Source organism: Haliotis asinina, chromosome 5 (assembly GCF_037392515.1).
Source record: "Haliotis asinina isolate JCU_RB_2024 chromosome 5, JCU_Hal_asi_v2, whole genome shotgun sequence".
In the NCBI taxonomy this organism is placed as follows: Eukaryota; Metazoa; Mollusca; class Gastropoda; order Lepetellida; family Haliotidae; genus Haliotis; species Haliotis asinina.
The window spans coordinates 61,545,600-61,559,139 of NC_090284.1; the positions used below are offsets into that span (position 1 = coordinate 61,545,600).

At 37.7% G+C, this 13,540-nt stretch overlaps 1 protein-coding gene across 1 annotated transcript in view; it reads left to right on the plus strand.

The window, feature by feature from the left end:
- The window catches only part of LOC137284993 (E3 ubiquitin-protein ligase TRAF7-like), a 146,445-nt gene that overhangs the window by 60,165 nt on the left and 72,740 nt on the right, over positions 1 to 13,540 (plus strand). Inside the window, exon 9 of the mRNA XM_067817097.1 lies at positions 2,549 to 2,607. Coding sequence (XP_067673198.1) covers positions 2,549 to 2,607 — 59 coding nt within the window. The remainder of the gene's footprint in view (positions 1 to 2,548; positions 2,608 to 13,540) is intronic.

Genomic DNA, 13,540 nt, shown 5'->3' on the forward strand with positions numbered 1-13,540 from the left:
TCAGTTTGTCAGTTTCAAGCCCTGCTTTGTACTTGGACGAATGACAGATTCCAGCCATGCACTAGTTTACCATCTCTATTGACATGATTTTTGATTGGATCAGAGATTCAGAGAACATGTATTTTCCAAACCCAACATCTCTATATACATTCTTCATGGATAACGACTTCTTTTAGTGTATATGATTTTGTTTGACTACAGCATATGAATCCATACTGAAACGATGCATCAAGTACACAAAAAGAAGTTGTTATCCATGAAGAATCTTACTTTCTTGTGACTGGCTTTACTTCTAAAATGCCCATTAAACAGATCATCTTTCTGTACACACGATGAACCCTCAGCATATCAGCAAATGAACCAGCCAATCGGATGCCGCCGTTACACTTGAGTGCATATCCACCCGCTATGACTGGGTTCGGTCTCCCGAGGGCTTCATTTCGGTGGAAGTAAGCCCAAGTACAAAATATTGCACTTTTGAATCGCGATTGTACGCGTATAATTTTGTTTATTTGTTTTTTTAAAAGCAGCAATGTATATTATATGTCATGAATAAGTTATAAATGTGTTTTACTTATGTTTGATTTTTTGGTTGCATGTGACCTTTAAGCTGCATGTTAAAACTTGTCAGAGAGATGCCTCAAGAACCATTCTCTGGATTTTCTTCACATTCGACATCAAGCTTCATCTAAGGAAGGCCCAGATTTTGGGGACCTTCAATTAATGTTCAGTTTCACGGAGACACTAAGATGGTTTCAGCATGTTCACGTGCATGTCGTGCTTGTCAATGTTCACGTGCATGTTATTATATATGTTAAGCTTGTCAACACAATATCTCAAGAACTGGATTTCTTATTCATCACCAATCTTCATCTTGAGAAGATGCATTTAACTTCATCTTAAACTACTGCCTTCATTTTCATTACTTTTCAAGTTTAATTGATTACTTGAGACGGGGTATTATGTCACCTTAGTGACAGTGCATGTTCTGGTGCAGCAAAGTACCAATATGTCAGCATCATGTGATGTAATGGGGTTGAGGATACCACTCCTGTCTCGGGGCAGTGAATGAGCCTAGTAGTCAAAGCATTTGCTTGTCAGAATGAAGACCTGGGTTCAATTCCCCACAATGTGTGAAACCCATTTCTAGTGTCCCCTACTGGAATATTGCTAAAAGTGGCATAAAATTAAACACACTCACTCCTACGCTTGCAACATCACAATTGCGTAATCTAAACTATAATGTCTGCCTCTTGTAGGGTATCATTGTGACCGAAAATTTCATTGCTGTTGAAGATGATATCTGAGAATTTGTGTTTGCGATGACCATATGACATTTGGCTACAGAGGTGCCCCTGTCATCAAAGACCCCTGGGTCAGTGGCCTGTTGGTTGAAGTGTTTGGTCGTCATGCCTTTGACCTGGGGTTGATTCCACACATGGTAATTATGTGTGAAGCTCCTTTGTGAGCTGTGATTTTACTGGAATATGGCTGATAGCAGTGTAGAACCACTCACTCATTCAAACATGCCACAATTCACCAAAAATTCATCATCACTGGTACATGTCTTTGTTTGCCTGATGTATGAGTTTATCAGCATCATACTTGTTTCATATCTGCTACGTCCACCTACTGGGAATCGGTACTATCCCTTCAGTAGGTTATATCCTGGATTTCTGTGTTCATATTTCTACCAAAACTAGCTTTGTTGTTATTGATCACATCTGAGAACTTGCCATCACATGATACACCAAAGCCAGGAAATAGACCAAAGATTTGAAAGCCAGCCAGGGATCGAAGTCCCACCATGAGTCGGACTTATATGTAAGGATTTTATTTTGGGATGGAATTAACTTAAAGTGGTGAAATCCGTAGGTGAGTTCCACTGCAAACTTTATTCATTTTTCAGAATTAGAATTGTGAGAATGTTGGCAGGCCAGGATTAGAAAAAGTTGTAGTTTGCTTCTGTTGTTGCAGTGTTCCATGTCAGGGTGAATATTTCTGTCATCTCTTGGACAGATATAAAATGCGCTATTCCAGAATCAATGTTAACAAGATCTGAAATTATGGATGATGTACTTTTGACGCTAATTATTCCATTGGAATCACTAGGAAGAAAAATGAATTTACACTGATGTAACATAATAAGAGACAGAATTTCATGAAACATTCATGCTTGTCTCCAGCAACGGTTGCTTCTGGCATCTTTTGAATTTTATTACTCCATGTTAAGTTAGTTATTTGTGAAATACTGAATAAATATTTGGACATAAAAGCACATGGGTCTAAAGTGGGTATTCATTTGGAAAAGGAAATTGTGACAGAAAAAAATGAATTATAGCATAATTGTTATCATGACATAACTGCTCATGAAACTGAACATCTGGGACGAAGGAAATATTTTCCAGCGTATAAGATCATGAGCAGTTGTTATTGATTGTCATAGATCTCACCAAAAGGGTCAAGTGAAGCACATGGCTGAAGTTAAGTTATTCTCTTCTTTATTCATGTTACATCGTGGAATGAGGTCAAACATTTTTATTTTCAGGATTTAGAGGACCACTTGAGATCATGCAACAATGTCCGCTGCCCACATCAGAAGTACAGGTATGTGGACTTTGGTGTTTCCATGCATGTTTTTTTTTATTTTTCAGATGTCAGTTTATTGATCAGGTTTGACAAAGTTGTGCCAGAGTTTTGTTCCTTTTCAGTGTGAGAAGTTCTGAGGGTGGTTCAAGCCCAGATTCTTGTAACCCTGAATACAATTTTAGCTCTGAGAGACAAGAAAGTGATTTACAAATCTTTACTACTGTGTTTAAGCTTAAGTACAGTACTGGACACTGATAATGGAACTTCATTTACCAGTTATCATTTCATTTACATAGGAAATAGAATGAAATGTAAAGGCTGCCTATTGATCAGCGGAATGTTGAGTATTTGTTCATCATGCTTCCTCTTTGAGGATGGATGACTTCTCTTTCTTGTCTGTATTATTTGGAATGTGACAAGGAATATGAAAATGTTTTGCTTCTGGTTTGTGAAAACAATGAAATATCATGGTTCCAGTAGCCCAAGGAAACGTGCCATTAATTATACTATTTCATGTCAGGTATTACAGTGTTGTTCCAGCCAAGATATTTCCTGCATTGTCACCTGTCGACAAAGATAGTGTTATGTTATTGACAGAGATAGTGTTAATAGTGCTGTCACCAAAAGTATGTGCTTTTTCAATTAACATTTCGTCACTGACAGGCAAATTGACATGCCTCAAAATGAACCTTGTCACCTTGTTAATTATAAGTAGTTAATCTTCTCGCACTTCAAAGACTGCTGTCTTCGTTCATGTTAGGGTACACAAGGCCAATTAGTATTTATGTATGTAAACATGCTGACAAGTGCTCAGCCATCCGAATATACAGGACAAAAATGCACATTATTTAGCATTTTCTTTGTAAAAATGACTAGTTACAGAAACCAGATTTCTGAATAAGTGAGTAATTTTACAACATTGTGAATTCGATTTAAAGAATTTTTGCTCAGAAAGTGAGTTTTCTGCATATCAGAGGTTCAGATAAATGGGGCACTACTACACAGTTTAAAGTGGAATCTGTTAGATGTTTCAAACAGTAAAACGATTCCTTTTGAGCTTGTAATGCCTTTACTGACCCTCCATTTAGTTCATGTGGTCATGGGGCAGCCAAGTAGTTACACCATTCGGTGATCATGCCAAAGACATGGGTCTAATTACGTCCATGGGTGCAATGTGTAAAGCCCATTTCTGATGTGATAATGCTGAAATATTACTAAATGCAGGATAAAACCCACTCACTATCTATTAGTGGTGTGATATTTTAACCGTTTCCCAACACTGCTCACTACATATTCAAAATATCAGGTGAGCTTCAGACCCTTACGTCTCCAGTTTACCATGTAGTCTGATAGATGTTATCAATATTTCAGACACTGAGATGACTCCCCTTGAGCATGTCATGACTTTGGTAACCTTCCCTTCAGTCTTGCCACCACGTTGTCTGAGCTTACATGACATTGTTGTGCTGAATCTGTGGTGTGCATGATGTGTCAGGAATTGGCCATTTTTATGCAATAACTATTGGACACTTTGAGATGGAAATTACTTGGAACTAATCTTTACATGGTTAGATCTGTTTGTCATGGAAAAACAGCATGGTTAGTTTCTGAATTGATATTTTGATATTTAATGGCAAGGTTTGTTTGCAATATAGATTGTTGGATCAACAGCTGTGTGTTCATCGGAAAAGGATTGTATATATTATTTCGCTCATTACGTGAACAATGTATATTTGGCAAAGAATTCCATCTGTGGGTTAAACTGAGAACTTGAATTTAGAAAAGATTTGACAGTAATTGTGCTTCTTTAGAAGCCATGACGCCAGGAAGCATATTCTGTGCCATTTGACAAAACATGTATGTACATAAATGTCAATTATTTCATCTTAAAATGTGGAACAAATTTTGGTGTTTGAATAAAACATGTCTGTTCCTCAATATTTGTCCGACGGCATGAATCAGTTTGACCACAAAGTGAACAAGTTAAACTATAGACACTGACATATCAGATATAACAAGAAGGATGGTGAAATTGGTAAAATGTTCACTTGAATCTGTCAAAATTTATTTGTGTTTAGTCTACCTGTCCTTAACGTTGCATACGGAATGTTTTTCAGCTTGTGTAGTCCATAGTTTGACCTTGTGTTTTAACACAGATTTAACAGGGGTAACACTTTTTTGCACAAAGGGAAAATGTGTTCCAAATATTTCACAAGGAATGTTCTTTAGGAAGACTAAAGAAAAGACTTGTTCACAGCGATAGTAAATCCAGACTAAATCTGCCATGTTTGTTTTGTTTATCAACATTTAGGCATCACTTACAATGAGATACAATGAGGCAATGGGGATGCATTCTGTTTAAATACCAGTGTATAGATATTTAGTTTGTGGAGATTTTTACAGTTTCGATCAGAATGAAATTGAAACCGATTCTCTCATCTAACAAGTTTAGTTATCAGTCCAACTGATTATGGCAGGCTCTGCATGCTCTCTTCTAAGCTGCTTACCGTCAAGACCCTTCACATGGTGTATGTTGTTCATGAACATAAAATCCTATATTCTAGTATACATTATGTTTCGTTCCAGATATATATATCTTCCATGACAGCATTAAGTTCACTTAATGATAATTTGTATTAATTTTTAAATTAGGCCATACCAATTTTATTTCCTGTTTTAATGATTTTTGTTTCCAGAAGACCCAAAGGCAGGAAGGAAAAAAAATAAAAATAAAATCACCAATCAAAATAATATTCTGTCTCAGTACTCAGAGTACTTTATTTTTGACAATTTGTGAAGTGTATATGGGAGAAAACACTCTAAAGAAAAGATTTTCTTGTCAGTGTACATTTTTGGCCAATGAAAACGTTAGGATTTTATTTTTGTGAGAAGAGAAAATTCACTTTCATTTTTTTTCTAAATTCTTGAAGGAAAGGTGGATCTGTAAAACAAGAAATAGAATTGGTCTGGCCTTAGTAATTTAAGTTGGTGTTGATGGATAAATGTTACTTTTTTGGAAAATGCAGGAAAATCTCCTTTGGAGATGCCCTTGATGCTCTTTACCATGTTCAGTGACAACATTCTGCCCCTGTCATGACTTAACTATCAAGCTCAATCCAGCAATCAAAATTCTGTTATTTTGCCAATGGATTCAATTTAGCATCTGTGTGTGATTGGGAGGGGTTTAAAGGTTTCTTGGATGATGCCTGCCAGCACACAGTGTTGTAAAACTCAGAATTAATGGCACCTGCCAGGAAGACAATATGGCGGTTAACACCTCATCACTTCCAAGACTTTCTCTGACACATTTTTCCCATAAGGTCAATTGCCAATGCCACACTTTGATTGACACCATCCTCAAACCTTGTCAGTGAGAAAAGCACTTGTCAACTCCTTGTCATACGATGTCAGGGGTCAAACCATGTTGAATGTCGAGTTCCAAATGTTAGCATTTTGAAAAGAATTATTCTGTTAAGAAGATTTGAAACAACTCTTGCATGAGTGTTACGTGGTCACTTATGAGTGAGTCAGATGTTTTACCCCACTTTCAGCTATATTCTGGCATTTTCATAGCAGGGGACACCAGAAATAAGCTTGTCACAGTGTACCCATATGGGGAAAATAACTCTTGTCCTTAGTGTAAAGAATGAAAGCTCTAATGCCACTGGGTTAAGTTACTGGTCTGTCTCACAGTCCCTGGACCACTTTATTTTCCTTAGTGCTTAGCCATCTTTGCAATGCTAATGCGCCAAATAAAGCAAGTCTTGATTACCCCATGTCTCAATCTTTGGATTCCCTGGTTCTCATTTTCAATTTAAATGGGTTTAAGCAGTACTTTCAAAATCATATACATTCAGAGGCTTAAGCATTCATCTACACAGCTCCCTCGCATGTGATTTGTGGCAGAACACCAGATGTGTCAATGTGTTGATCAGCACTCAGATGCTGGAGACTAGAGATGACTCCTGGCAACAATCTTGAGCAGTGATATATTTTCCAGAACTGTCCCTACTTATTTACTCTTGCATTCAAACTGTTCTTTGTGGATTTTTTAATTCTTTTGATAGCCTCTGTTTTACATCATTGTTAAATATAGCACACTTTCAAGTTTCAACCAAATGTGTTAAATGTCAATGAGGAGGTATTTCTAAAATTTCAGGATGAAAATTGAAACTTCAAAGTGATAATTATTGGGTTTTCAATAGAGTTTTTGAGCAGACAATGACAAGAAGTATCTTCTCAATGTGGTTGTAGTTCGGTGTACATTACTGGCCAATGTGGATAATGCAGAGATTCACTTAGTTATATCATCAACTAACAAAGGGCCAGCAGACACTATTAAAACATCTGACAGATAATGATTGGGATATCGGTAAAATATTTATTACATTTCATGCTTTTATTCTGTGATTAGTCAAAGCTATTGAGTGAGAGGGTAGCTATTGCTCCTTACCACAGACGCTTGACGCTGAATCTTCAAAGAGACACTATGCACTCATGCTCAGATGAGACACAACCGAGACGGTCTAGAGAGACGCTCTAATGAGATGGTATCAAGATGCTGTACGGAAACAGTCCGCAGAGACTCTATCTAGATCCACTACAGAGACACCACCACCACTAGGATGCTCTGACATGGATGACTTTCAGTTGCTTAGATGTGTGTCTCAGAGGAATAGCTTCAATCACATGGTGCTGTGTAAGGGCCAGGCTTCCAGCAACATCTATGAGTCTTCTGGTATGAAGACTCTAGTATGTTTAGACAATTCTGCCACGAAAACTGTGTCCTGAAATGACAGGGAACTGACTGTATGTGAGTGAAGCTGTCAGGCTCTTTAAGTCAGAATTGTAAGAAATCAAATGAATCTTGTTTTTTTTTTGTCATTTCTGTCATTTACATATTGTTTGTTGAATTCATAAAATAGATGCAAAAGACTTGGTTTCTGGCATTTTTAACCCGAGTGATGTTGTACAAAACAACTTCAGCACTAAGACTGCCTTATGTCTCTGTTAAGGTAGTTGAGTTGTAGTCACCGTCGCGCTATGAACACTTTGTACAGTGGCAGTCAGAAGTATAGTAGTGTTTCCTCCAGTGGGTTTTAGAGGGTGCTGTGCCCTGCCCTTTTCTTCTGGCGCCCTGCCCTTTTTTCTGGCGCCCTGCCCCTTTTTACTGCGCCCTGCCTGGTACTTGCTAGTTGTGACGGAGCACAGGATCAGACTGAAAGTCAGCAACTGTAACAGGCATCTTATGATCAGCCTAAACACTGACAGCCACAATGACATAGACTTGGAAGCTGTTGTGAAAAGCTTCATGAGAAAAAAGTGAAGGATACAGTAGGTTAATAATACATGAGTCTCAACCTGATCATTTTGTTTTGTTTTTTATTGTGGTTTGTGCCCTTTTCAAACTAGGGTGCCCTTTTCTGTAGTAACTTAACCCTGCCCTTTTTGTGGTCTGGAGGAAACACTACATAGCAATGATCGGCAACCAGGAGCATGATGACAGACTTGCATCTTTCTACTAGTCTTCTGGACCCTTAGGAATAAGTTGAAGAGAAGTTGATTTGGCAAGGCAAGAATGATTTGGCAAGGCAAGACTGCCTCAGATTATGGTTGAAATATCTAAGATCCGGCTTGAATTGCTTAGATGGTATATATCTTCAAATATGATAACATTTCTTTCTGACTGTGTCTGTTTTGTGGTACAACCACAAATTACATACATATAGTTTATTTTTAAGGTATCAGTGAGTGAGACTGGTTTTATGTTGCAGTTATCAATATTCCAGCAATATCACAGTAGGGGACGCCAGAAATTGGCTTTACACATTGTACCCATGTGAGGAACTGAACTCATGTCTTCATGGTGTTGAGCTAACACTTTAAGCACAAGGCTAGCCCACTACCCAGTGAGGGTATAAACAATTGAGATGTTCATAGCAACAATCTCCCTTGACAAAAGCCAGGGCTCAGTGACAGTGATTACCAGTGCCAGCTAATGTAGGCCACATGTTACACACACCACTCAAGGAGAAGGGAAGAATTATTAGATTATCTTCAAGATGAGAAAAGATGTCTAAAGCTAGTCCATCCTTGTTCACATTTTAGTGAAAAAAGTGCCAAAGATTTGTTTAACCTGAGTGTAATCAAGATGCCTTCTCACAAGCATCATCAAATCTTTGTGTTGTTGTCACAGAAAAAAAGTAAGATTTAGAAGGAAGACAACCTAAAGTGTGAGCCTTTGTTTGTGATATGTGCATTGACTTAGATACTCTGTTCTTCTGAGAAAAATCTTGAAGTGTCACATCAGAACATCCTTAGTCATCGAATGTGCAGAATTCTGAACAGTTTGGGAATTAAATTCATTTTCTTTGAAAAACTACTGGCGTCTTTGTAATTGATTTGCAGCCTTCCCAAGCTGATTACTGACAGTGATTGGAGAATCAGTGATTAGCACGCACAATATCATACGTTTTTGTGTATGCTGTGATTACATTGATGTCAACCCCAAATAAAAATCTTTGATAAATCAAGGTTTTTTAATGCCCAAGGCTGTGGTTTGTAAGCTGATTATGGCCACATTTCCATCAGCTCCTAACTTTTGTTCTTCCATCCTCTCTTATCCAAGGAATTTTGTCTCCAGGTAGTATATTCTCATATGATCCGTACAAACAGTATTTTATTCAACAATATTGTCCACTCGTTAATAGTGCGGTAGCCAAGTCGTGCTAAAGACCCGGGTTCAATTCGCCTGATGGGTATAATCTGTAATGTCCTGTTTTTGGTGTCCCCTGCTGTGTTGTTGCTGGAATGTTGCATGAAACCATGCTCACTCACACACTCACTTCAGTCAGGACCAAGACACAGCCTGGTGACAGCTGACTTTTCAGGCTGTCCTTTAAACAAACCCATAACTTTTTTGCCAGGTAAATCAACACATTTTGTTTCTGAAGGCTTTAAAGGCCCATGCAGCTTTGTGCCCGACTTGGAATCTACCTGCCACAGGCCAATGGACAGCTGCTTGTTTAAGCACTGACTGACCACTACCATAGCTTTGTTTCAGAAGCAATGTCTTTATCGCCACAAGTGGGGCAGTTGGGTAGCCTAGTGGTTCAAGTGTGTGCTTGACATACTTAAGATCCAGTTTCGATTCCCACATGGGTCCATTGTGTGAAGCCCATTTCTGGTATGATGTTGCTGGAATATTTCTCACTCACTTATCTGATCCATGAGTCTTTTCTCTCACTTCACTCTTGGACTGCTTTGAATGGATGGCAACTTAATCTATTTCAGAATGAAGTTCATAAGAATTAGAATTCATCACCAAGCTGCTCCTGACATTTGACCAGAATAACCTAGAATTAAATAATCTGTTAGAGGTAGCCACAGACTGAAGAAGCCAAACAAAATTTGAACAATGTTATTTTTGTTCATGAACTCCAAGTTATTTCTTTCTAATGATCCCCGTTATCTACAGCTCAGACCTTAAAATGGTGAATCTAATAGACCTTAGATTTAATCATGTGAATTCAAAACCAATGAAACATGCATCATGGGCTTCACAAAGTAGGAAACACCTCCAAATAGTAGTCCATGTAGTCCTGGAGCGAACACATCAATCAGTAGGGATAAAATACCCTTTTTTCAAAACTAGATATAAAATAACCAATATTCGGTCATTTTCAGTCCCATGCCCCACAAATCAACAAAGTAAGAGCACACCCTACACATGGACGTTTGATGAGGAATATTGAATTCCTGTCCAGTTGTGGGAATTGGGGGCCCAGAAGTTGAGAAGTCAGGCATGTTGTGTTATTTCGGTTCATCAAACACTTCCATTTTCTTGTCAGTTTCTATCAACATGAGCAATGAATAGTTTCTTTCCTCCGAAAAAACATTTTGAAAACCTAGTTGGTAAATTGAAAACTATTTTCAGCACATCAGAGAGACGTTTCGTTCACTTATTGAAGAGTGTGTTTAATCAGGTAACTAAATGTGTCCATGTTTGTGTCAGAATGGACAGATGATCTGAAATACAGACAAAATTACTTTTCACTCTTTTTTCACAGTAAGTGGTAAGGGTGCTTCCCCACATAAGGAAGGTTTGTTCTTAAACAACTACTGATCTATGCTGATAATCATTCTTTATCTACAGCTCAGACTTCTTGCTTATGCTATTGACTCCTGTGATGCTGGCCCAGATTTGAATATGTACAGGCAGACATGATGTGGTTTAGAAAAAAATGGCTATGAGATAGAACAACATTCAGTCACGCTGTTAAAACTGATCATAAATGAAGAGGAACACTACTTCCATCCTGTTGCCATCTCCCAGAATCTGATCCCCTATAATGTCCTCGTCAGTGTGTATTATGGCTATCTGAGAAACAGGCAGTCTATTTCCATTAAGGGACAAGAGGCTGATCGTCATTTCCTCATTGATGTCATTATCACAGAGAGGTGTGATTGGCCTCCTGAGGCTTTGTACAAACTCTCTCGTCTGTCAACATTATATTGCTAGTGTATTTGGCTGGAAACCATCCCTAACTATAGGAAATATTATTAAAAATCTGAGATGTATTTCTTTCTTTTTCCTGGTTTGATGTAAATGCAGAATACCCTCAGGAAACAATGCTGCAGTTGTTATAGATTTCAGTTTTGTTTCCTTGTATGAAATGTTTTTGATGCATTGCTTCATGTGTTATTGTAAATGAGTGGTTCTGTCTAGGGGCACGACTAAGTAAGATCCTTAGATGGCTGGCTGGCCAGTTTGTTTGTTGGTTGGTTGCTTAATACCACACTCAGCAATATTCCAGCTATATGGCAGTGGTTTTTAAACATTCAAGTATGGACCAGACAACCCAGTGATCAACATCATGAGCATTGATCTATACAACTGGGAACTGATGATGTGTTTCAGCTATGTCAACGAGTCTGACCACCTGATCGTGTTAGTCGCCTTTTATGACAAGCATGAATTGTGGAAGACCATTTCTGACTCAGATCTTCATGGGACCAGATAAGGTAAACTGAGTCAAGGGTGTCTGGTTTGCTGACACATTGTAGGTTATTCATTTGAAATTCTGAATGCACTTAAACGATTCTGTCCAGTGAGCTCTCTCCAAGGTTGTTGCACTTATGGAATATGGTTGGGTTTTTTTTATGTTACCCTGCCCGGTTCTCAGCGTTAAAGAACAAATAAACTCAATTGTTAGGTACACTTTTTACTCTTCTAGTTAGTCATAAATGGAACACTATTTTTTTTCATAAAAAAAACAAACCTGTGGTTAATTAATACCAAGCGCTTAAAAGTTGCTAAAAAGCCACCTTCTACTCTCTCGCACGCAAAAGATACCACAGACGGGTTATGTAACCTTATGTGTAGGAAGCTCGTCATTTTGCTGACTTCTCGACGTCACCAAAGACATGCCGAATTGTTGTGTTGGGGTCAGGCGATGGTGTCATTATGGACAGATTTCCACTGGACCCTGTAGTTTGTGCTTCAATTGGTTGTTTGTGTGTGCGAAATGAGCGTTGTGGAAGCCTGTGGTAGATACTAAATCGGATGGTTGGCCCCCACCATGCTTCCAGGATAGAAAATGGAGTTCAAATTTCATCGAGTTTATAAAATCAATACTGCTTACTACATATTGCTGACACAAAGGATTTTGCATGAATATAGCGCTTTCTTCGTCGGAAGTGAGGTTGTGATCGAAGTGACATTATTATCATAAGTAATATTATATTGACACCCGCCTCGCTTCCAAGAGTGAAATTGTTAAGTTAAAAGCAGTGTCATGTAGAATCCTATGGTCCATCACTAAAATACATATGTTACTACCAGTAGAAAGTAATTTTGATTTTGTAAGTCGGTGAAAACAAACTTAAATAGCATTTATCCTCAGACAGGGGGCTGCCATTTTTGAAAATCGTGAAGTCACAGACTAAAGTAAACTTATGTTATTGAGATTATGGTTTGTTTCCATCAAGTTAGAAAATCAAAACTACTTTCTACTAGTAGTTAAATATGTATTTGAATCATGACCGAAAGGAGTTTGCATGACACAACCTGTAACATAACATAAGCGAGGTTGGGATTGAAGTGAAAATACTGCGTGATAAATTTCCTCACTTGCTAAATTTACTTGGTTTGTAACATTCACTCACCAGTATGTAGACACTTGTCAATATATACGTCTTTATACTTGGTCTCATCATCCTAATTACGTTATAATCATACTTGTATGGATTTTGAAACTTAATAAGAAAAAGTGATCTGCGAATGTATAACAGGAATGTAATATTTAGACATTTTATAGTTTGCCTTTATGAATCATAATTCGCGCGCACACCCTAGAGTATGCCCTCTTTATCATTACACTTCACGATGAAAACAATGATTCTGTTGAAAACTACAACAACTTAATAAAAACAAAATGCAAATATTAACATTAAAACAAATTAAAGTTATAGGAGCAATGTCAGACCATTACCTTGTTCGAGGAATGTATCCATCAATAGCCACATAAACAAGTAATATATAATACATCTGCAGATTTTCCAAGTGATGTGTCTCTTAACAGTCTAATATACGAAAACATGATGTATCATTTCAGGTTTTTCACATTGCTATATAGTTTCATTGATCACCCAAGATAGCACACCTGGCAACTAATTGTATAATGTGCGTCATTCTTTTTAAAAAGTAATTTATTAACCAATAATGAGCAATCGATCAATGTATTGGCGGTTAATCCTTTGAAAGAAGGGTGTTGTTTTTACATAGACACAGACACAACCGAGTGTATTCAGTATAGATTAGTAAATGTACATACATAAACACTACCTTTTGACAAACCCCCATTTAAATCCACATAAAAGTAATTAATCAATCAGCGTGAAGTTGGTTATTCCTTTGAATAACAGACACAAGAAATGCCAAATGGGGACC